This window comes from Apteryx rowi, unplaced genomic scaffold (assembly GCF_003343035.1).
Source record: "Apteryx rowi isolate R43461 unplaced genomic scaffold, aptRow1 scaffold_851, whole genome shotgun sequence".
NCBI classification, from domain to species: domain Eukaryota; kingdom Metazoa; phylum Chordata; class Aves; order Apterygiformes; family Apterygidae; genus Apteryx; species Apteryx rowi.
In genome coordinates, this window is record NW_020451151.1 from 1 (window position 1) to 25,937 (window position 25,937).

Here is a 25,937-nt window from a genome sequence, read left to right on the forward strand (position 1 = left end):
GGTGTCTCCCCTGCCAGGTAAGGATCACTGAATGCTAACCTAGGTAGCTAGGTCAAGCTGAAATAGCTACTAGATAAACATTTTATTTGGTTCCAAATTTTAACTATTCCTTTCTCAGACATGCCAATGTCTCCAAAGCTTTCTCTAATAATTTCTGCAACTCCTCTATAAAACAGATAGCTTCTGTCTTCACTGTCAAATTTGTCCGCAGGAGAAAAATCTTCTTTAAAACCTGTGAGAACTGTATTACTCAATAGACTGAGTTGCCAGCATGGACAGCAATCCAAGTGCTATTGATTCTATGAGGAAAAAAAAGGGATAACATCTGAACAAAACATGGTCAGTGGGAGCATACATGCATCTAGCAAACTACCAGTCAACGACTGCTTATTAGCCTTCCCTGAATGATGAAAGCTGAAAGAGCTCCAGTCTTTCAGTGAGTACCACAGCTTTGTATTAATGAAGATAAAGTGAAACATTTATAGAAGAATAACTGAAGCTTTATTCCTTTGTCAGTTTGCCGTTATAGACCAGACAAACTTCCACATCAGCATTCCTACAATACATGTAATTCAGAACTATTGTCTCAGCAGTGAGCCAGTGATGAACTCTTCAGCATTTTAGCACCATGAATTCATTTTAGGTTCTGAATAGACTTATCTGGTTATTCATACACATCAATGCACTGTGACAGAGGATGGCACAGCTGTTCCACAAAGCACCCMAAAATGGAACACAATACTGAGGCCCAGAATAAAACCAACAGCCTACTACCCTTTACCACCTTTTCTTTGCTCATCTAGCCTTCCCTGTTACCTCAGAAGCACTAAAGACAACAGCCCAAATTCTGTTCCCAACTAATTTTCTTGGTTCCTTGCCTTTGGAGTGGGGAAAGGAAGTTTCACAGCTCCCTCTCTGGCCTAGGTAAGCCCCTGAAAATATTTCCAGTGTGAATATTTTTCAGAGTAAAAATTAGCAGGGGGGATACATCCTACGCAACCCCTCTCAATGCCCTCACCTACCCATACCAACACAGGGAGAGGAGCCTAGCTCCTCCTTTATGGTCATTGTTGTGTGTTTCAGTATAGGTCCCTCTGAAGACAACCCAGAATTTGCTGAACATTTAAAAAACAGCTCTTTGACAATACTTTATTCAAATTAGATTTTAAAAGTGTTTGCAAAAAAATTATTTGTAACAATAATGTAGCTAGAGAGAAAGATCAGCAAATCAGAGCAAGAGCATAAGCCAAAAGATTGGAGCAAAGGCTGGTGGTATATATTAGTCATGTAGGAGTTTGAAGCATGCAAGCCATTGCCCAATCACCTAATTTTCTAGCTCTGCAACAAAATATTGAAGAAAGGTTATAAGCTGCTGAGTCATAGACAGAAAGAAGCAGGGAAATTTTTTAGGACATCCTCCACCAAATAACCTGTGACTGGTTTCTCTAGGACTATCTCTCTAATTAGATGTTGAGGAAAAATATCTGCAACTCTGTTAATGAAACTGAGGTAAAAAAAAACATATTGTGCATGTAACTATTAAGTAGTTCAACATGATACTGTTAAGGGAAGTCCGGGTCTCTGAGCAAAACTCCTAAAATATCACTTGTAGCACACAAGTTTCTTCCATTGAATAAACATTCTAAAGATACCCAACGAAATCATTCAGGCACAGCTCAGGTTTAACAGTCTCAAGGAGAAATGCTGAGCCACTTTATTATGAACAACCATCTGGATGTTGTCAACAAACAGACCCTTTAAGTCTTAAAGCTGGTCTATATAAGGATATAAAGGATAATTAATCCAGATATGTAGAACAGGCACAATAAAAATGGATTAAACTGCACCTCTGCATAGACATTCTATTCTGAATTGTTTTAACTTTTTCCCAGTAAAGTTCCTAGGTATTTTCTGGAAGAAAAAGCTTTACCATTTACACACATTGGCTCTTTAGATCAGAGAGCCAGAATACCAAAAAGGTAGCTTAGACCTCAGTAAGTAGGAGCTCTAATACAATATTAGAGATATGAACTCTGAACTAAAAGCCCAACTTTAAGCCACAGGTGAGTCCAAACATTAAGATCAGGCAGTTCAGTAAAATATCCTTTTAGGAAGGTTTGAGAGGACATCTGACAGCAGTTTTGAACAAAAGTTACCTCTGAATAACTCCATTTTGTGCTTGAACACACAAGGTAGAACAAGAACTGTAATGCACCATTCATCAAGCTTTTATCACAAAAACAACCATTTAGCTTTGTTGTTCTTTGTTTCTCAGTTTTTGATCCTTGTCAGTACTCTTTTTACAGTGAGCACTGTGTTTGTGCTTTCTGTGCTTATCTTGCCCCCCACTTTTTTTTTTTTTTTTTTAAAAAAAGCCTTAATGTTGGGGATTCTCCTTTACCTACTACTTTTCAAAACAAGGCAAGCAAAGTAGCAGGGATAATAAAAATAAATAAAAAAAGAATTTCAGAGACCTTATATTAAATTTCATTTATAGACACACAATGGTCAAGTTAAATAGAATCAAGCAGACCACCTTCAGGATATTGTTTTGTTTCCCAATGAACAATGCAAAGAACCGGAAATCTATAAAAGAAGTTTTTTCCTGCAGAAGAAATGATACCAACAAGATTCGAAACCTCCAGTCTCTCATGCTTGGAAAAAGTGAGAAAGATGGCTGCTAGAAAGGGCACGCCTACATATGCAATAAACAGTAAGTTAGGTTGTGACTCAATAGCACACTACTTACTCTACACTGATTTATTACCTGACCATGACACAGCATGTTCACACCACCCAATATCTAACTGTGTGCAATATCCTGCCTCTAACACTGGCCAGAACCAGATGTCTCAGGACAAATGTAATGGGGCAAGAGCTTCCAGGCTCCAAAAAATATACGGGAATTCCCCAAGATATGATTACACAGGAAATAAGTGCGACTAAGAACAACTCCAAGCATATACAGAAAAGCAATCTTTAAAAGCAATAAAAATAAAAATAAAAATTTTATCTTAACACAAGCCTCTTTATGTTAAATTGCACTTCAACACATTGAAAAGAAGTTTTCACTAGTTTGATTTAGGAACATCAGTCTGTTGACTGAAACTTCAAATATGTGCTCTTAATCTATATGACATTGTTTTATAGTATTTATAAAACTTAAAACAAGATGTCCTCCCCCCTGAGCAATACAATCAGCAGCATCTATATATGCAAACCCAAACTTCAGGTGAAGAAGGAATTACTATAATTACATGGAGTTTGTTTGCATTCATTCAGCTTGAATGAAGGTATGATTTTTCAGGATTGAAGTGTCTAGTAGAAAGGCATTCTTCTGTAGGGTTGGAGAGCAAGATACCCAGTTTTCCCTTGCATTCTGAGTCCCTAAAATACGCACAAGACTTGTGCATTTATGAGCTGAACTTAAGTTAATCAAATGTCATTAACCCTGAAGCATTTGTGTAAATACACCGAGAGAACTGTTACTAGAATCTCAAAGCCAAGATTTCTACCATACTACACTTGATAGGGAAGTTTTTGTTTACACAATTGGAGGTTAATTTTGTTCTATGTTCTGCTTTAGGAAAAACAGAAGTGAAACTACTTAACTAAATATTTCCTTAGAGTTTAAGGCACATGCTTATCCACCATTGGTGAAAGGAATTACTGATAAGAAATACTAACATATGGAACAAGGCAGACTTCCTGCCCTCAACACTTAAGATTTACCTAACAGTACGGCTTCAGGGATATCCATCACAGGTGAATTACATTAACTATTATGTCATAACTAACAGACAAGTGCCCTGGGAATCCAAATAAAAAAGTGGGGGGGGGGGGGCAATACATGTAAACTGATCCATTTGAGCCACCTACCTATTTGTCACTAGGACTTATTCTATGTTTCTGCTTTAAATGTGCTTTATTTTTCCATTTAATACAGTAATAGAGTCCAGGGTGGTGAAATGTAAGTGTTTAAGTACCTTGCCATTAGTCATGTACTTGCAATTAATTTTGAGAAATTTTTCTGTAAATGCTTCCTCCTCTTCAGAGGTGGATGATACCACTCTCGTGGGACGAACACATGAATGTGCTGGTGAAGCAGCCGACTCTTTTCGTTGGACTCCATCTGGATCCTAAAAGAAAACATAAGAACTTATCACCCTGCCTTTGTCAATATGAGCTTCAAGAGATTTTCTGTCCCGTACTTTTCGTTCTTACTTGGACATGAAAGCAATTGCAAAAAAAGGTTGCCAAATTCACTGCACTTTAAAGGACTGCTTTGATCTGACAGTGCAAACAGCATAACTGTAAAGAAACACAGCTTGACAAGCCCAGGATAACAAATGCAAGTGGACAGTGATATTCAGAAGCTACTGTGGAACAAAGAACAAAACAATAATCAAAATTCACAAAAAAGCTATCTGAAATACTCTGACATGCAAAACTTGAGTAACAGGTATTTAGCACAAAAGATGATTTTTCAACTTCAACAAACAAAAACCTTAAGTGCTGTTACTGTTTCATAATGCCTACTACTATTCTAGGTTGGAAGGGCCCTCTGAAGGTCTTCTAGTCCAACCACTTGTTCAAAACAGGCCAAGGCCTAAGTTAGATCAGGTTGCTAATGGTCTTTCCAGTTGAGTTTTGAAGTCTTCAAGGCTGGAGATACCACAGCCCAAGAAACCTGTTCCAGTGCTTAACCATCCTCATTGTGAAAAATGTTCTATGGTCTAACCAGGATTGTTTGCGAAACAACTAGTGACTGTTACCACCCATGCTTTTGCTGTGCACCTCTGAGAAGATCTTGACTCTTACCTCTGTAAGCCATCCCCCCACCCCTAACACACACAGACTAGATAGGGCAAAACAAATCAGATTCTCCATTAGCATTTTCTTCTCCAGGCTAAACAAACCCTGCTCCCTCAGCCACTTGCTGTACATTGTGTGCTTCTGTCACCTAATCATCTTGGTGGCCACTGGATCCCCCTAACATGTCAATCTCTCTTGTACTGGGGTCCCAGAAGTGGACACAACACTGGAAATGCAGCTTCAGGAGCCTCCCAGACAGGGGAATAATCACTTCCCTTAACCTTCTGGCATTACTCTTTCTTCTGCCACACAGTATGTGGTTAGCCTGCATCACCACAAGCGCACACTAACTGATGTTCAGCATGTTGCCCACCAAGACACCACTGCCCCCTTGTCTCTCCCAGCCCTTTTCTGCAAAGCTGCTTTCTAGCCAGGCAACCCTCAGCCCATACTGCTGCATGGGACTGTTATGTTGGAGGAGCAAGGGTCAACTTTTGTTGAACTTCATAAGGTTTCTGTCATCTCATCTCCTCAGCCTCTTGATGTCCCTCTGAATAGCAGCCCTTGTGTGTCTGTCCAGTGTATTCACCGCTTTCCCTAATTTGGTGCCCTCCCTAAGCTTACTGAGGAGGAACTCTGTCCCAGCATCCTGGTCACTGATGAATAAATGAAACAATATTGGCCCCAGTAATGACCAAAGGATTGGTAACTGTCCACCACCCACCCCACAAAAAGCCAAACCAAAAAACCCCCAAAACACAAAAAACCATCTTGAATCACTGAGTCCAAAGATCTTGTCAATTTTTCCACCTGATCTCGTAGTCTACACTTCCAATGTTCACAACACTTTAGGACAGTGTCAAAGGCCCTGCTCTAGTCACAGTAAATATCCACTGCTCTCCCCTCACCTGCTGAGCCAGTCATGACATCTTGGAAGGCAATCAGGTTCAGCAGGTGTGATTTACCCTTGGTAAATCCATGCTTGCTGTTCCCAGCTACCTTTGTCTTTCATATGCTCAGATATAACTCCCAGGAGAATTTGTTCCATGACCTTCCCAGGCAGATGAGAGGAAGAGTTATTTATCCTGCTATCTACCAGTACGTTCAACAACAACAACAAATGATCAATATATGAATGTAGAAGCCTGTTAACAAGACTTTTTTTTTTTAAAGGAGGAAAAAGAAACAAGTCCAAACCCCCACAGACACAATGAAAAACCGTTTTTATTTAAAAACTACATATATAGAAGAGAAACTACATATATAGACTTCTCCAAAGTCTATTTTTCAGGTCAACAGCCCTGCTTTGAGTTTATCAGCATTTACAGACTTCCATTCCATACATAATTGCTACTTGTGGTTATTAATAAGATAAAGGGGACATAGAAATACTGTTTTCTTTATAAATAGGGTTGGGTTTTTTTGTTTTGTTTTTTGTTTTTTGCTTTTCTACGCAGTTCACTAGTGGAGATTATAACTGTGTTTAACCATAACAGGAGATATGTGCTACTGTTTTCCGTTTATCATCTCTATGGCACTACTTTAGCCTTTGCCTGCCTCTTTCACTTTCAGTTCAAAAACAAAACAAAAAAACCCCCACCCAAATCACAGAGCACAAATTTGGATTTTACTGAAAGCAGCTAATGGCAATACAGTTAAAAAGCAAGCTTCCTGGGTATGAGTTTCCTTTCCACATATGCCCTTCTTTCAAAAACTATGTGGTCATCTTTGCAACAGCTTATAACTTAAAGAGCAGATGCAAAAGTTCCCAGCTGATATCCAAATCCACTGGAAATATGCTGGTTATTTCTTGTTCATATTCCCATGCAACACAGAAGTTGGAGCAATATTGGTGGCAGATTTTTCTCAAATTTAATGACAACATTCTTGTCACTATACCTTATTTTGAACTGGATTTTGAGTTTTATAGGTACTAAAGATTATCAGATCTTCTTAAATCCATGCATCAGATGTTAGATGAAGACACCCTTCACGTAACCAGCAGCATAACAAAGGTTTAAATTTAAGCTAATTACTTACATGTAGACTGACAAAAACAAGCTTATTAAAATATACATTGAAATTTTAGCTTAAGCAAAGTAACACAGGACAARTTAGAAGTATCACACAAGCCTTATACTGTCCACATGCTGATTTATTTTCAGTCAGATGACTCTGCTGAACTATTTTAATGCTTGATAAAATGGAAACAAAAAGTAAAACACACTATAGTTTAACTTCTGAACCTCTGCTGAGACAAAATAGTCTCTTCGAACTGCTGTTGCCTACTTATCTCATTCAATTTCTAGTGAGGAAGTGACTAATTTCAACCAGGATGCCAACAGACAGAAGACTCCTTTAGATTACATATGCAGAGTAACATATCCTCTTTGATTTGACATGTTTAAATTTAAACCACAAACCTAGAGTCAAAATTAGAGGGAAGTCTGAGAACACAGACATTTAAATATAAAACGTTAGAGAATATATGCTAATCCTGCTCTCATTTAGAAGGTTAGTAATCAGTAAAGAGGAGAAAGATACARAAGAATAGGTATTATAAAGAACAACAACAAAGAAACCTCCAACGTTAACTTCTCAAACCCATGTCAAATAGTATCTGTGTTGCTGGAGAGAAGTTAAAAAAAATCCACAGTAAGAAGTCCAACTGATTTCTTCTTTCCCCTTCTTGATGAAATGTACCTAGGAACACCTCTTCCTTACTCACATGGAGTTAAAAAGCTTCAGAAATAGAAGCTTAARCACTATTATTTGTTTTGTCATATTGCTCATTTGTTTGATATCTCCTAAAGCACTGCAAGAATAGCTTGTGGTGAACAAGTAGTGAGATGTACCAGATAAAGTATGGGCAAATGAAGTTTCTATGTATTGTGGCAGAACTAACTCTCAAATTGTTTAGTGTAGGCAGTTCTGTGTATGCAGTCATTTTGTTGCCTAAAAGGATTTTGAAGTATTTTAACCCATTTTTGTCTTCTCTAMAATTTCAACCTTTTATATGTTATGTGCATTTAATCAGTAAAACTCAGCCTCTCCCCACCTCCAAAAAAGAAAAGTTACAGGTATTGTTACACTGTTTAGCCTCTATGTCTAGTATATGCAAAATGCATACAAAATAATCCACAAGAACCAGCAGATGAAGATATTATTCTTGCATGGGATATCTAGTTCATTGTAGGAAGAGTTTGTTTTCTAGCACTATAACTAATAATTTTTCCTCGAGTAACTTCTCACCACTTATGCTATATGGTTAGGTCTATCCTAGCATGTAGTGTCACTCTGAGACAGATTTAGAAGTATTCTTGCACACCAATATAGTCATTTTACTGTGCTACAAAACTTTGTTTGCCATATAATATAGAAGAAATTATTTACTATAACTGATAGCAGAAACATCTCATAAGAACAGCCATACTAGGTCAGATTAAAGGTATAATGACAGCAAAAGCACATGGTAACTTTTAGTAGAAGAATCAACATTGCACTTGGTGATGCAACTTGGGAACTTGTTCAGCAGTGAGGCAGTAACTTTGTATTTAAACTTCTGTGGACCAAAACATATCAGGAGAGAGGAAAAAAAATAAAGCAAAAACCATACCCCCCCCCCCAACACGACCACACCACATTATCAAATCTCTTTTAAACCCTTTTAAAGCCTATGTAAACTTTTAGCACAGAGTCCTGGAACAGATGGTTGATAGCCTAACCATGCACTGTATTAAGTACTAGCAAGAAGAGCTGTTACTTGGGAAAAAGGATCATAACCAGGAAAAGAATAGGACCAGCATTTTAGAAAACAGCTGAATGAGGTCAGAACTGTAGAAGCTGTGGAGAAGCTGAAGTTCCAGAGACTGAATCTTTCTGGTTTGAGTTCTTACCCTGAAATTCTGAGAATAGCAAAGCAGTAACAGCACCCACCTGGAAAGACATGCTTTTGCAAATCTAGCTCCTAGCTGACATCCACGTTCAAGCTGAATTACAGGACACCTTCAATGGCTACATAATTTGAGTATCTGAAAGTCTACAAAGGTAGAAGACCTACTGCATAAAAGGAGGCTATAATCAACCTTTTATCAACACTTCACTGAAACAGACAATTTCTTTAGTCTCACCAAGCAAAATGGAGACAACGCCTCAACCTCTACAGAGGGTAAAAACCCTTACATTTTAACTGCTTGAGTAGTCTGGCCAATGTATCGCTGTTACAAAAATCTCAGTAAGATTAAAAATTAGAGACAAAGTGTCTAGCTATTTCTGAGCGGTAACATCAAAAACAAATGCAACTGGAAGTAGTATTTAAGATATCAATCTGGAAGGAYGGTATTTTGCTACAAATTACTTTATCCATCAGTTTTCATATAGAAAACTTTCATAAAAAAGGCACCATTTTACTTTTCAACTCCAACTATTGTAAAGTACCTTCTCCCCAGAATGAAAGAACACTCTTAGAAGAAAGCATCATATTTATTTTGGTTATCTTGAAAGGGAAAGTTAATTTTAATGACAACAGGTATACCTACATTTACTGTAGCCTTGTCAAACTCTGCTTCTGAAGATGTAGGTGATAGGGGACTTATAGGACTTAGAGAAGGGGAGCTGTCCACACTAGAAATGTAGTCTGGGTCAGGAACATACAAAATCTATAAAGAGATATAATGTAGTTAGAAGTTATGCTTTCAGTTTTACTTTAAATTTCCCGCTAGCTCAGGTATATTTGCCATGTTTTCTCAAAATAAGCTACAAGAAATCACTTCTGTCCCAGTTAATTTTTATATATATGTGCCTATATATATTCTTATATACATATAGAGATATATAATTACAGACAAAGGAGACAGTTATTTGTGAACTCTATCACAATCACCTCTTCAAAAAGAAGTGCAATTTTAAAAGTTCCTTTATGAGAAAGTTGAAGGATTAAACAATACCACAGTACCAACACAAAGTACTACTTAATCTTTAAATTTTCAAAGGTTTTAAATGCTATCTTAAGATAAGATTGGTCTTTAGTCATAGTAATGGAAAAAAAAGCTCAAGGAGAAAGTATTAAAAATATGCAGCATGTCAGAATCATCAAATACAGTGTGGAAGGAAGACCTGACTGATTATTTCTCATGCTATTAATTCTACTATTTGAGTAACCAAGAAGCAGGCTGGGGAACAAGTTTATAGATACAGCTCTTAGCACTGAATTTGAAAAAACTAAAGTTAATTCAGTTTATCCACTCCTTAAATACATTATTCTTTGGTGTGGTAGGCTTTCAAGCTATGTAGACAAAATTTTGCAGCAATCAGAAATAAATATACAATATGCTTTAAACAGAAAGGGCTTATTATCAAATAGCTTCATCTAATATGGTAGCTGGTGACTTGTTTCCAGGCCTTGCTTTTGAGGAGAAGTGAAAASTCAGGGGAGGGGAAGGGGGAGAGGGAGAAGTAAGCAATAGTGACTCATAAGAAAAAGTAATGATAATTCATATGCTCCTGGTAAAAAGCTGGGAAGTTTTCAGGATGGAATGGAAACATTCATCAATTAAAACAGAATTGCAGGCATTAACATACAGTCATGAATGTTGCTAGTATGCTGTACCCTGAATTTATCCKCTGAGCAAGAGCTGATCAACAGCCTGCTATACTTGCAGAGCAGCAATTTAGCTTATACTCAAGTGTCATTATACCATTAAGTACATTTAGTTTTAAAGTTAAGAGCCCCCTGATTTTATTTGAGAGGTAGGTAGTTTCATTACATTTTCCTTTTTAGTCAGTTATTAAACAGGTACAAGGAATTCAAATTAAAGAAAAATGAAGTCTTTTACAAAACCAGTGTGAAAGTCAGTATGAGAAGTACTTTAACACTCTCTGGTAGAGGCAGGAAGTAAAGGGAGGAGAAAAAGTTGTCTTTGTTCAATGACATAAGTAACATACATAGTGTAATAGTACCTGTCCAGGAACGACTGCTCTGGAGAAAAGCTTATTTAATTGAACCAGTTCATTGGGTGTTGTATCAAATTTCAGGGCAATACTGTTTAACGTATCTCTTGATTCCACCTGTATCAGTTGGGGGAAAAGAAAACAAACCTGTAAGCAGTTAGTTTAAATAATGCCTAATGAGTTTTATCATATGTAGACCAGCTTTACAGAGATGATTTTTTTTTTTAATGAACTTTAAGCTTTCATATCTTGCCCAAGAACATAAATAGTCCACAAACGTTAGTCTCCTGCAGTGTTGTATGAAGACATCTGCCTTCCCACTCTGTTTCCGAGTAGCCGGAAGTGTCACTCGCATGCACTGGGCTGCAGGCTCAGACACTGGAGCAGAACTCTTGACTGTAAATTCACTGTTGGGTACCACTGGGCCAGTATGTGACTGGTTTCACAGAACCTCTCATTCTCCTTCTTCGCTCCTCTCCTCTGTTCTTCATTTAGAGAAAAGCTGAAACAATCTATATAAATGCGAACACACTCTCCTCCTATTGAAATGAACTTCTGTCAATCTGATTTTTCCAGGAAGAGCATTACCAAGATCAAAAATAAGACAGACTGCTGTTGAAGCAAAACAAATCAACTAGTGTGACAGCTGATGGAAGCAGGTGATTTCCAAATAAGTCTTTTTTTTTTTTTAAATTCTTCAAAGTTCTTATTCTCACCCATCTCCTAAAATAAATTCAATATGAACCAGCAGGAGAAAGCAAAGGGATAAAAGTTTTATTCATGGTGAGGATTTCAGAATAAAAAATTCATAGGAAGCATTTAAGAACCATGAAGATCTTATGATAAAGAAGCATAAGACCAAAAGAAGTTTATCACTTAACAGCATAGGGCTTCAGAAATGCCATGCTGGGGGTGGGGTGGAAAGAGTCCTGTTCTATCAGGTAAGAAAACATGAAGCAATACAAATGAAGCTACATTAGTGGTTCTAAATCTGAAGCACAGATAGGAAAGTCATCTTATTTGTTCCTCTTATTACATCTGCATGAGATACAGTTTATACAGAAGTATTAGACTAATACTTGCCAAGTTTAATTTTTCTTTTCAGGCTACACACTAAAGGCTAACTTTTCTTGACAATAAAATAAGTAAATAAACATTCATTTCTATGAAGTTCCCTTTTCTTTTTACTTAATTTAAGGGAAAAGGAAAGGAGGAAAAGAAAAACACACTTTTTTAAAAATCATAATAGATGTTCTATACAACCATTCTGAGAATGTGGATATCATTAGCTGACTGTATCTCCACTAGGTATCTCATGTTCTTCATTCACTTCCTTGATAAAATCCATGACAGCATCATGTCTTGTGTGTCCTACCAACTGCGGCTAGACTTAAAGGTAAATACCCTTCCACTTGAACTCCACCATTTTCCCCAGTGTTAACAACAGGGTTTAATAACCCAATGCAAACTCATTATTTAGATTGAATGCTTTTGAATGCTTAAACTGGGGCAAAAAAGAAATGGGAGGGGAGATAAAAAGTCTCAAAGCATTTTCATTTTAGCAGCTTTTGATTCTGCTTATTCTGAGTATGCCTCTATCTTATAGACGGTCACACAGGTAAATGCATTCAGTGTTTTGACAGACTAAGATGTCCTATTTTAGTAACTATCACAATGAAGGTACTGGAATGTGTACTGGATTAGTTTGCTTCCAGTATAGTCCGTTTTGGGTGGCCGCAGTTGAATCAGTGTATTCCACATAAATAATAATTATTGTACTTGTGCTACTCACAGAATGTAACAAGGCAAATTAATTTTTCAGAGAAGCAGCAAACATTTTGCCAGAGCAAAGCGTATATAATACAAAGGTTATAGTAGCAGTTAATATTATATGATTAATATGATTATTAAATACTGTTTTATTCATATTGCAAGAATAGCCAGTAAATAGAGTTCCAACTGGCTGCAAAGCAAACTAAGTATCAAAAATAAGTAGTTCTAAATGTATACCCACTTGAATACCCCCAAAAAACCTAGAACAGAACACTAATCCCAGAAGAAAAGACTTCAGTAAAAGAAATGCTTTCTCTTCATTAGCTTTGAAAAAGTTATGTGACAACAGTGAACTCGTGCTGACAGTATAGAAACAAAACAAGTATAACTGACAGATACAAAAGAACAAGCTATATCCTTTAAACAGAGAAGTGAATCATCCTGTAACAAGTGTTGCAAATATCTTTTCCTTAAAGATACTGTACTGCTACAGGATGCGCATGCACACATGGCAATTAGCTTTTATTAGAATAATTCTTGTATTAGGATAATTCTTATGTAGGAAACAATAAGCTAGGCAAAGCAGCAAACCTCTCTACTGCAAACTTCTCTCTACTGCCATTTCAAGTGTGAAAGACTACATTGTACTTTTCAATATTTCAGTAGTGTATGAACATGTACATATGCATAAATCAGTATTCTCAAACACCACTTTGAAATGCCACATTTGCCAGAAAATGAAAAAGGAACCCAACCAGACCAGATGGTTACTATTTACTGTATAGACAATAACAAAACTGACAATCAGCTCACAAAATAAAGTACTGGTTCCATCAGAAGCACTACATATTCTAGGGAGTTTGTTTAAAAAAAAAAAAAACAAAAAACAAAAAACCCCCACAAATCTAAACCAACATTCAAAACTTCACCTAATTCAAAAATGTGCTCTCACATAAGTGTTAGAAGACCACCATTAGCTGCCAGGTAGATTTTCAGTAGATATCACTTAATGATGAAAATATCTGAGATTTTTAGACTAAGTTGTAAAACAAAATAGTTAAAGCATTCAATTACAAAACACAAAGTTTAAAAATAAACCCTTGAAGAGTGCATTCATTTCTTTCAACCTTTAAGAAGGTTGGTCCTTTGGTGAGCCCTCTTAGCAGCTAAAGGATTTTCTTATAACTCATGAACAACAGAATAGGAAACACAGTAAAACTTCCTTTTCTTATCTGGCTATACAGTTTGAACAAGCAAACCTCCATACCATATGTGATTTGAGAAGTTATCAGTGCCAGTCTCTGAAAACAACACACTGATGCAATGAAGACTTCCTGAAGTGTCTCCCTGCATAAGAAGATACACAAGTATACTTTGAAGTTAACATTCAAAGACATATTCCCTGTTCCTTGGGCTTTCTACCTTTTCATTAGATAGAATTGGAACTTCCTAAAACTAAAAGAAGAATTTTGTGGAGAAAAATAGTTTAACAAAAAAAACAAACAAAAAACACCTTTCCCAATCATTCTTTCTCAAACCAATACTGGAGGAGGGTGCAAAACTTATCCCTTCTCTTCCAGGAAAGAAGCTTTCTGTATATCACGCATGTAGTTATTCTGAATATTAAAAGCATTCATAGAAATATTTGGATATTAAAGCACTGTGCTGAATCTTCATGGAAAAGTTCCCCCTTTTGGAAAGGGAGAGGGGATGACTGTTAAAATCATGAAACAACTTAAAATCATGAAACAACTTGATCAAAGTGTCAAGACTTGTTCATGTATAATTATATCTCAGATAAAAACCACCACAAATGTGTGAAAAGGCACTATTCCCTAGAAAGAATCCGAAAGGACTTGAGCACATCAGCTGGTCCTTTGAAGTGGTTCTATGCATGTCAAGCACTGAATTCGCTTAAATGTCTAGATTCAAGTACATTAGTCAAAGGATGCTTATTAATGAAAATGCAAAAGAAGAATCACTTGTTCTGGACTGCATTTTTAACTGAACACATGAACTCTGCTTTGTACAATAACTTGCTGAAAAAGGGCTTTTTGGAATATAAATGATTGTAGGAATAAACTAATATTAGGAAAAACTTCTAGTCATCAACTCTGTATACAGATCTACAGACACATATGAAGCCTCATTTCCTACTTATTTGTACCTTATGTAGTCACTTATGTATGCCTAAAAAGTCTAAAATGCTAAATTAGCTAAAAAAACACAGCCTTTACAGATATTGGATACAGTCAGCCAATTAAGAACCAAACCTTCCATCTTCCTTTTCCACTAAAATCCCAAATCAAACTTTCAACATGGCACTGGTAACTCTAGCTAAACAAAACAAGTAACCCCCCCCACCCCCCACACAGACACCCCTCACTCTTCAAATAATTCTTTCCCATTTAATTATATGTAAATCACGTTATCCTTTTTCCACTTACACAGCATTACCTGTATTCATGTTGGCTGGGAGAGGCAAGAGAGTCCCAGCAGATGAACAGCTTCAAAGAGTCACTGTTGAGGAGGGTCCTAACTGCCTTCAAGTTTTGCCAGATTAACAGTTGGCAAAGTTATTTAAAAAAACAATTTAAARCCAAATTCTCCACTGATACACTAATGAACTTAACTGTCATCGCAGCTCTACAGCTGGAGTTTACTCATTTTTCCATTAAAAGTTATTCATATATATATATGTATGTATAAAGAAGCTGTTTTTGCAATATTTCAAAACTAATTGTCTAAAACTCAAAAAACAGTAGCTGAACAGTATCAAAAGGAATTAAAAAAAGTTAGAGCGATGGAAAGACTGGGAGGAGTGAGGACACAGGGGAGAAAAGGAAAACTATTGACTGGTGTTATACTAGCGCCTTAGAAATATCAGACTGTGGCTACATTAACGGATTTTTAACAGGTCTAATTTCTGTAACATACAACAGCAGGAAAATGGAACCTTTAAATATAATAAAAGCAACTCCAAAAAAATCGTTTTAGAGTTAGGCAAGAGATACAACAGACAAAGTATTATGTAATCATTATGATCCACATTTGCTTAATCCCCCAAATTTAGGGAAGACTAGACAGGAGAAAGCTCAAAGAGAAGCCCCAGCTTTGAAATGAAGCAACAAGAAACAAGAATTCATAAGTGTGTAGGGGTATACCTAGCACACAAAGGCATATGAGGATGAAAAACCACATCTACCAGAGGAGACAGCCTTTAGAACTCTCTATCCAAGCCACCGCAGAACCGAAAGTGTAATCCACAATCACTCTAGAGAGACATTAGCAGATACTCATCCTTTCCCTACTCTCAAAATAAGCACATCGAGCAAGTCATCACAACAAGAAATTCCAAGTGTTCATGTGCATTCGAAGTCCAGTAAACTATCGCCTATTTGACGGTCACAGTAAAAGCACTTGCCACCCACATCTCAGGAGCTAAGAAAGGTTCAAAAATTCTTCCTAATTTTATTATAAGCTCAGAAGTCATTGTAGTTTTGTTCTCAACATAGAGACTGCTCATTGGTTTCTAACTCAGGGTCTAGAACTAGTTGCTAGAGAGATTGACTTAACACTAAATAACTAGGACATCATCACATGTCAGAAGACTGCAGATCAATAGTGAGGACTCCGGCTTAAGACCCAGTTTTAAGACTCTGCCCTACTACAGCCTTCTTGTGAGAGACCTTCATTAATTCATATCAGGTTCTTGTCGCAATCTGGACCACAGCCTCTCTGTATTAGTCACTTATCACTATCTAAAGAGGGGTTAAAAGGCTTTTGTTGAAGTCATTAAACTGCTGGCAGGCCAATATCATTGCTGATCCACGATCAACATTACACATACTTCTTTTCTGATCTGTAACTGGCTCTTCTAATACCTGGAGGTAGACAGTAGCTGTGTTTGTACTACATGTATTACAAGAGATTTCTGGATGCAATGCCAGTATAATGAAGTTATGTAAAACAATGCAAAAAATGCTATTGAAAATTCTACTTAGTAACAACAAGTCCACATAAACTATTTGCTTTGTTGGACACACAGCCTGTTCACATACATTATATTGCTTTCCCCTTCTTCATGTAAAACTTAGCCTGGAGCACTGACTCAATTCTGAAATCTGTACTGATTTGTATCGAATCCATCTAATTCTGACATTCAGAAGAGAAGCTATTCTAACTTATAAAAAAGAGAAAAAACAAAACAAAACAACACTGTCTAAACTTCACTGTCTAAAGCAGTAACAGTGAAAAAAAAACAGAGTTCTCTGTATCCTTTAGAGATAGTCACTGAAAATTAAGTGTGACATTCTTTTAAACCTACTAGCCTGGGTAAACTTAGCGCTTGCTTTCTTCACTCAGTACTGCACCTGTTGACATCTTCCTGCTGGTGCTACACACAAAGCAGTAGTTCACATTTTTATGCTTTGGGGGATTTACGATCTGTACTTTAGGGACTAATAAGTAATAACATATTTGGTCTTTGAAACTAAAGGCAAAAGGCAGTCAAAGATTTTAAGCAGCTGGAAAGGGAAGTGCATTTCACCTTAAAACAAACAAAAACAAAACAAAAAACCAAACAAACCTATTGTTTACATCAATGAGATTTTGTCTCACTCCAAACTTCAGGAATGTAAAATTATAAAAACTTCTCCCTTATTACATGCAGCCACTGGAAAAACTAAAATGTTAAATTATAAAAAACAAAAACACCAAGTTTTCAACAATACTAGAAAATATCTAAAAAATCTTGATGTTTTGAGAAGTAGTAGAAGGACAAAGGCAGAAATCAGAGCAAGTTCGTCTCTTTCTGTATGATATAAAGACATGAAAAATAGGGGTAGCAAATTATCACAGTAGTTACAAGGCCTCTTTCATATATATAGTGAATATAACCACTAAGTTCTAGAGGCTAGATGTGTGTATTATACTAAAACATATGTACATGACAACCGAAAGCTCTGAAAACTTGATGTTGCTGAAATATTTCACAACTGAAATCCACAGCAAGACTGGGCAGAATACTGAATTTGTGGAGCTGAAATGCAACATGTTCCACACACACAGCGGGCTCCTTTAGAGGCTCTCCTTAAGCTTACTGAAAATACAATTCACAAGGAAGTGATACCTACCTCTACATTACTAACTTAAAGGAAAGCTTAGTGCTTTATATTCTGCCTGGAATCTTCCATATTGAGGTGATTGCACATATATGGTGGCAAGAGACAAGGAGTTTACTAACTGAAGAGGTATATCAAATTTAGAGTTACACCTGATCATATTTCCCCAATTATTTTTAGACATGTTGCAGTAAATGTAATAGAAACAAAACAAAAACCCCCCCACCTCTTTACTATCTTCAGCTGCTAGAATCCAACAGCAGAGGTTTTTTTATTCTAGCTTCAAGAAAATATTTACTATCTGCTAGAATTATATTTAAGTTACCAATATGATCCAAGCTAAAGTTCATCTCAGTCCAATACACACATGCCCTCTGCCTCTCCTCAAGTTATAATCACAGACTTCTTAAAATTAGCCTTATCATAGTTTGGCTTAATGTAACATTAACAGTCAAATCTTCCCCGCATCTCCTCTTTCATTAAGAGGACACTAAGAGGTGAAGTAAACACTTCCATAAAGAAGTTCTCACTTTTATTTTATCACATCCAGCTTCAAAAGCATTCAAAAACATCAGAGATAGACTTCCCTATTTTAATGTCAACTCTATAACCATTATTTCTGGGCTTAATGGTACTTCCAGTATGTAAAACAAAACAGATACTTCTCACTTCAGTTTCCCTTAGTAACCACAAACGCAAAAAGCTGACTGCAGCACAGTTTGAGGGTCACTTCAAGAACAGAACAGGCACAGAAAGGCTCCATTTTCAGATACTGCTGGAAAAACAGATCTGCACTGTACAAGGTAGAGATCATGAAAATTATCAGAAGAGCGCTGGAAGGTCAGTTACCAACATATAGCCTGCCTCCCACCCCCAAACAACAAAACCTTTATTCTATTATTTCTGCTGATGTCAACAGTTTAACAATGCTGAAAGGAGTAGGGAAATCGCACATGTTTTTATAATTAACATTATTTTTTCCTAACTAGTTACCTTTAGGTGAAGCATTCATCTGATTGATAAGTTTGTTTTCTGAAGAAAAAGATAATTTGCATAGAAAAACAAAGGAAAAAAGGATCAGCCTTACTCAAGCAGTATTAGTTATCTAATTTTTTGATTTAATTCCTGTTAGAATAAGCTATAGCATACACAGAATTATAGGATTAGAAGTAATGCAAACTTGTTTTGCTTATATTTCACAATGAAACTTTTAGAGTCTGTACGTGCTATGCAATGACATTCTAATAATCAAGAAGCAACTTACAGGATATTCAATAGTCCCTTTAGGCTTTTGAAAAGACATTCGTCGCCCATCTTTCTTGTCTGGGGTCTTCTTCTGGCCAGTGTCTGAAAAAAATTGAGGCAACGTGCGTGTTAAATTCATTTTCCTCTCAGTATTGTCACAGGCTGCTGACTACAGCCCTGTGGGCAGACATCTAATTCACCAATTACACAGCTGGCTCCTGATGACTCTGTCTGTCTAACAGACAACCAGCTGCTAGAACAGGGACTTCATTCCTCTGCAATGCTTTAAGATTTCAACCAATACAAGTCACTGACAACTGGCAAACAAATTAACTACATCAGTACTTCTAGCATCCAGGAATTTATTAATGAAGGAAGACTAAATAGGTGATCAACTCCATCAGGCACATAACATTTTTGGAACTGCTGTGTTTAATTGGTTTTATATCGTACCCAGTCTGCTTTTGTCTAGAGGGGAAATGATCTAGAGCTCCTGCATGTTAGATCTAATTAATGTCACAGCTTTTTTTAGCCAAGTGCTGTCTGCTAAGTACAGAATATTTAAAGCTTTAGATAAAGCAGAGTGCATTCATATATAACTTCAGAATTATCCTATCTGTAACAAACACACAGGGAATATGTAAAGCACATCCACTCTATGCACACATGATAAAGATACTCTTGAACTTAAAAACTGCTCTCTTTACCAGGTTATTTTGATAGCCTCTATTTCATAAGCCAAATCAAACAATAATTTGGACCTGAAGCACATTCTACTTTTTGATACTTACTGGCTTGATATTTATGACGAAGACAACACAAGTGAACTACATGATTCAACTGACAGCATTTAACTTTACATCTTCAGGAAAGTATTATGTATGTATGTATGTATACATTTACACTCACGCACACATGCACCTTTTAAGAAGTCAGGTCTCTGTCACAAGGCTTCTACCCTCAACGCTTAAATATTTACTATTAAGAAGCAAGAAATACTTTATGTGAATGGATCTATAAGTTTTCATACTGCAGGGGGATTAGCTATACTCTTCACAGAATCACACAGAATGGTTGAGGTTAGAAGGGACCTCTGGAGATCATCTAGTCCAACCCACCTGCTCAAGCAGGGCCACCTAGAGCACATTGCTGAGGATTGCATACACAGAGCTTTGGAATATCTCCAAGGATAGAGACTCCACAACCTCTCTGGGCAACCTGCTCTGTTACCTTCTTAGTAAAGAAGTTTACCCTTATGTTCAGACAGAACTTTCTGTGTTTCTTTCAGTTTGTGCCTGTTGCCTCTCGTCCTGTCACTGGGCATCACTGAAAAGAATCTGGCCTCATCCTCCCTACACCCYCCCTTCAGATACATAAGATCCCTTCTCAGTCTTCTCTTCTCCAGGCTGAACAGGCCCAGCTCTCTCAGCCTTTCCTCACAGGAGAGAGGCTCCAGTCCCTTCATCATCTTAGTAGCCCTCCACTGGACTCACTCCAATAGCTCCATGTCTCTTGTACCAGGGAGTCCAGCACTGGACACAGTACTCCAGAYGCTGCCTCACCAGGKCTGAGCAGARGGGGAGGATCACCCCCCTCGACCTGCTGGCAACGCTCTTCCTGATGCAACCCAGGATACCATTGGCCTTCTTGGCCACAAGGGCACATTGCTGGCTTGTGGTCAACTGGYTGTCAACCAGCACTCCCAGGGCCTTCTCTGCAGAGCTGCTCTCCAGCAGGTCAGTCCCCAGCTTGTACTGGGGCATGGGGTTATTCCTCCCCAGGGGCACGACTCTGCCCTAACCTTTACTGAACTTCACAAAGTTCCCATCTGCCCAGCTCTCCACCCTGTCAAAGTCCCTCTGAATGGCAGCACAGCCCTCTGGTGTCTCGGCCACTCCTCACACTTTTGGATCATCAGCAAACTTGCTGAGGGTGCACTCTGTCCATTCATCCAGGTCACTGAGGACTAAGTTGAACAAGACTGGACTCAGTATTGACCCCTGGGGAACACCGCTAGCTACAGGCCTCCAACTAGACTTTGCACCACTAATCACAACCCTCTGGGCTCTGCCATTCAGCCACTTCTCAATCCGCCTCACAGTTCACTCATCTAGCTCGCACTTCCTGAGCTTGCCTAGGGAAGACAGTGTTATGGGAGACAGTGCTGAAAGCCTTGCTGAAGTCAGGGTAGACAACATCCACTGCTCTCCCCTCGTCCACCCAGCCAGTCATTCCAGCAGAGAAGCCTATCAGGTTGGTGAAGCATRATTTCCCCTTTGGGAATCCATGCTGACTACTCCTGATCACCTTCTTGTCCTTCATATGCCTGGAGATGGCGCTCAGGATGAGCTGCTCCACCACCTTTCCAGGGATYGAGGTSAGGCYGRCTGGCCTGTAGTTCCCTGGGTCCTCCTCCTTGCCCTTTTTGAAGGCTGGAGCGACATTAGCTTTCTCCCAGCCTGCAGGCACCTCTCCTGTTCTCCAYGTCCTTTCAAAGATRGAGAGTGGCCTAGAAACGATGTTTGCCAGCTCCCTCCACACTTGTGGGTGCATCCCATCAGGCCCCACAGACCTGTGAATGTCCAGCTTGCCTAAATGATCCCTAACTCGATCCTCTTGTTATTGATACATTCAAATTGCCATTACCCTAAGTGAATATACTCAGTTAAATATTTCAAACCAAGCTGAATCCAGGAAGCAAATCTTATTTTTTTTTAAACACATCTTAGGATGGGCAGGTTGAAAATGAAAAACATGCTTTACTTCTATTTAAGCCTCATCTAAGATACTAAGGAAACTTAATAAGCATTTACAGAAACTTATGTGCATTTCTGTTTTTAATTACTATCCAGCTGCAACACTAGAAGAGAAACTAGAAGAATACTTGTAAGAATTTTACCCGTCTCCCCCCACCAACTCTTAAATTTCTACATGGGTAGTTGAAACTATCAAGATATTGGAGAAAGAAAACCCAACACAAGTTATATAGGAAGTTCTGCAATGCCTAAGGGGGGGGGGAATACCCCAAAACCTTACAGCTTAGCAATGAATATCTTACATTTACTACACTGGGCAAGCTACAAAAGACAACACAACAGAAGTGGTTTCCTTATCTTGTAGGTATGGGAACATTTTCCCTAAGATTTTTCTTCTTAATAAACGAAGAACAGTAGTCAGATGTATATTTCCTTACATAAAGAACACCCCAGTAAAGTACTCATGTTGAATCCTCTAGAAAATGTTCCCATACCTACAAGATAATATTTGACCCACAGATAGTATGAATTATAGTAAGTTTTAATAGCTATTAATGATAATAGAAAACTAAGCTTACTTTCTTGAAGTTCTGAAAGTCTAAATACTGCAGTTTTGCATCCTATCTTCATTCAATACATTAAAAGGTATTTCTTTCCCAATTTGCTAACTGTAGCTTTAAAAAAAGGTACCTAAAACAAAACCTTCATTATTGAGGATATTAAAAGCTTTTAAAGAAGCTACAAGTGTAGCTAGGGGAAATTAAGCCAAATCAGTAATGAATAAAATATCCTGAAGATGTATGTCTACAACAGTTATAGCCAACATGCTCCTCTTCAACATCAAATATTTTGTCTAAGTTTATACCTGACCTTGCAATACAACAGGTGCCCACTTGGAAAGCTGCTGAAAAACCGCAAGAGCTATTAGATTATAGCTGCCCCAAGTTTTTCAATTTGTATCAAAGCTTTGAAAGAAAACAATTAGGCTGCTGGCAACAACAGTGGTTCAGATCCTTTGACTTTTGTGGTAAAAGTATGCAGCTTAAAAAACAACAAAAACTGTTTTGATTCAGGATCCCATACCTCCCTTAATAGTTTGCACATAGAATAGCCTTTTTTCAGGCCAAGCATGTAATTTCCTCTGCTACTGTTAGGTAGAAATAGAGAAACCTCACACTACTAACTTACATAACACACTTGATCTGCATATATCCCAAATTTTTCTCCTAATGCCAACTTAGGACTTCCTTTTCTTCTCACTAGTTTGCACTCATGTATTTAAAGAGTTTGTAGACAGGTGTCACTCAAGAGATCGAGTTAAGTTATTTTCTCCCCTTTCAGTAGTTGAACAGTAGAATAAAGTCTTGCACAAATAACCACTTCCATTTTTATTGCTGACATAAGGAACGGAAAGTTATTTGTTCTTTAGGACAGGTGAACCTACTGTGCATTACAGGTTTTGGAGTGCTTGAGTAACTTATTACAGAAGCTGAGCAAGGGGGAAGGAGCCTGTTGGAAGCATATTTAAGGTAAGCAGCTCCCAGGAGAACTCTTAAGTTCCCCAGGAGCTTACAGTCTTCTCTAGTTCTTAATTTTTTGATCTACATCCCCTTCCATACCTAATGCAATAACACCCGCCCTTCCCATCAGTACCCATTTTGATTCCTGCTCTCTAAGGCAGCATTATATCTCCCCTCACTATACGAGGATACAGGATGCAAATATATCATATCCTAGTTTGACCTAAGTCTCCCAGGTCAAGAGAGGGATGCAGACACTGCCAAGTTACACACGCTAATTGCCTAGCAGGCCAAGCAGAGGAGGTGACTATCAAGCTCCAAATCTCTGCTCACAGTTCAAGCTTGAGCTGCCTGTTTATAATACAGAATCTGCCAATTGCAGGTAAGTCTTGGAAAAAAGTTATTAGGTGTTTCAGTCATAGAAATGGGTCAGAGTAGCAGAAACACACTTTATACTTCCCTGATGGTTTACTGCAAAGCCTCCAACAACCTCTTTGCTGTATGAAGAAGCTATTTATTTTTGAGATTAAAGTAAACTTATCTTTTGGTTATCTTTGTGTTTCTAGTATTCTAGGAAGCACATGAAAGCTGAAACAACTGTCAGCACAGAATGCAGATATCTAAAAAGGCCTCAGCACCAATGGGAATCAGTGTCTTTTCAGTGTAACTATTTTCCTGAAGATAATTCTGTTCCACACAAGTTCATTTTGGAAAGTTGCACACTACCTTTACCTTGGCTGCCACTTGTAAGCCAGTGAGACTACAAAAGCTTGATGACCACAGCAGCAAGAAAAAAAACATGACACCATTGATCTTGCTGGGTCATGGAGAAACTCAAAAGTCAACTGTAACTTGTATAGCTGAGGGATCTGTGGTGCTACATTATCAGAACTGTAGCCACTCCACTTCAGACAGAAATGAAACCCAACATTTTATAAAATTTAAGTTGATCAAAAGCTTTAATTCTTAGCCATTTAGCAGGACTGGGCCTCTATAACACTCTGAAGCACTGAAGCAAAGTAGTTACATGTCAGAACCACAACTGACAAAATATCTGACCTCTCTAGAATTCAAAAGCCTAGAACTATAGAGATATATAAGACAGTGTTCAAAATGACACCAGACCAATATTTAGTCTGCAAGTTGGATCCATGCATGCAGAAACAGAAGATTAGATCACTGGAGCATAAGAACTACTACATATGGTCATCAACATGTCTAGAGAACAGGAATGATCTTATCCCAACTTTTATATAAGAACACGAAAAGGATTTGGGGGGAACACGAAAAGGATTTGGGGGGAACACGAAAAGGATTTGGGGGGAACACGATGCCTATAGCTTTAGATAAGGCTACTCTGATGTTGAAATATTTAAATAGCATTAAAATATATAATAGTAGCTAGCATCATTCAACTGAAAACTACTGAAGTTAAATACTAACATTTATAAATGGGTTCTACTAATTGCCTTTGTAAGGCCCCGTGCCATTGAGTTTTGGTTGAATGATAAAATATTCTCCATGTGTAACTGCTAGTTCAAATTAGAAGGAAAAAAAAAAAAACACCACATTTCTCATTTCTTAGTAAGCCACCTGAACTGAATTGTAGCTCTTCAATTTCTGTTTGCGGATGGCTCTAGCACATCCTTTGGACTTCTGGAAATAAGTGTAGGTAAACAGAAATCAAGGTTTGTATTGTGACAATGCAATGATACAAGCTACAGAATTGCTTTACAGTACCTTCCAGCTCTGCATAGATCAATATATTAATTCTTCCCTTATCCCACTATTTTTCTGCAATATCTATAATTAACTTAAAGCTCAAATTGAAATTTCAAATAACCTGCCAATGCTTTCTCAACTCCTGATATTTTATTAGTTTCAATACTAAAAGAAGCTATAAAGATCATTTTTTTTCAGATGAATAAATAAGCCAAACAAGTACCCTTTGAAACAAACCATGCGAACTGGAGAAGTTAGCAGTTAGAGTTGCTTGTGATTAATAACTGAACTTACTCTAGTCAAGAAGATGAGACTGAAGGAGAGAGAAATTACGCATTAGTTTCACATGCGTGAAAACAGGTAGAGGAGCCAGCCTTGTTTAATGCTTGTCTATGATGTATTTTTTCCCAGGATCTTAAAATGAAGAGAAAAAAACCCAAAACAACAAAAAAACACAACAAAAAAGCCCACACATTCCCCCCCCCCCAAACACACACACACAAAGAACACAGCATGTATTGGGTAAAGATTTTGTACAAACTGAATCAGGTAAGGAGGTAAGGAAAGAATAGTAGTCTTTAAAACATTTTCTAATAAGCTGTTATTTAGCACCACATGAAGCAACTTTCTAACTGATAAAACAGAGGAAACATAGATACTAGATCTTTATTAGATTAGTTCTGCTCAGTAGCAATTAGATCTGTATAATCTATTTATAAAAGAACCAAAAAAATTAATGTAGGAAATCTTTATATCCCATAAAGCTGGGTGACATGTTTTTTTCCCCCCTAGAATTCCTAATAGCAAGGGCCAGATCTCAGCAGAGCAATTGTCTCATTGCCCCTTCTGCTCCTTTTGCAGTAAGATAGTATGTTTATACCAATTACTACAATATTATTTCCAAAATATCTTCTAAAGTGCTAGCAGCCAGAAACAAGACAACCCTACTAGCAGCCTACAGGATGCTAGTAGCCTACAATTCTCTAGCCAAAAGGGTAGGGGTTCAGACCAAGATGGCATCCTAAATAATGGCC

General features: G+C 37.6%; 1 protein-coding gene across 1 annotated transcript in view; it reads right to left on the reverse strand.

Moving 5' to 3' along the window:
* Positions 1–514: 514 nt before the first annotated feature.
* Positions 515–25,937, reverse strand: part of LOC112977642 (oxidation resistance protein 1-like) — a 99,320-nt gene continuing 73,897 nt past the window's right edge. The window contains exons 3-6 of the mRNA XM_026090176.1: positions 18,925–19,007; positions 10,774–10,881; positions 9,354–9,473; positions 515–4,139 (exon numbers count right to left, since the gene is read on the reverse strand). Of these exons, the coding sequence (XP_025945961.1) occupies positions 3,915–4,139; positions 9,354–9,473; positions 10,774–10,881; positions 18,925–19,007 (536 nt within the window). The 3' untranslated portion in view covers positions 515–3,914. The remainder of the gene's footprint in view (positions 4,140–9,353; positions 9,474–10,773; positions 10,882–18,924; positions 19,008–25,937) is intronic.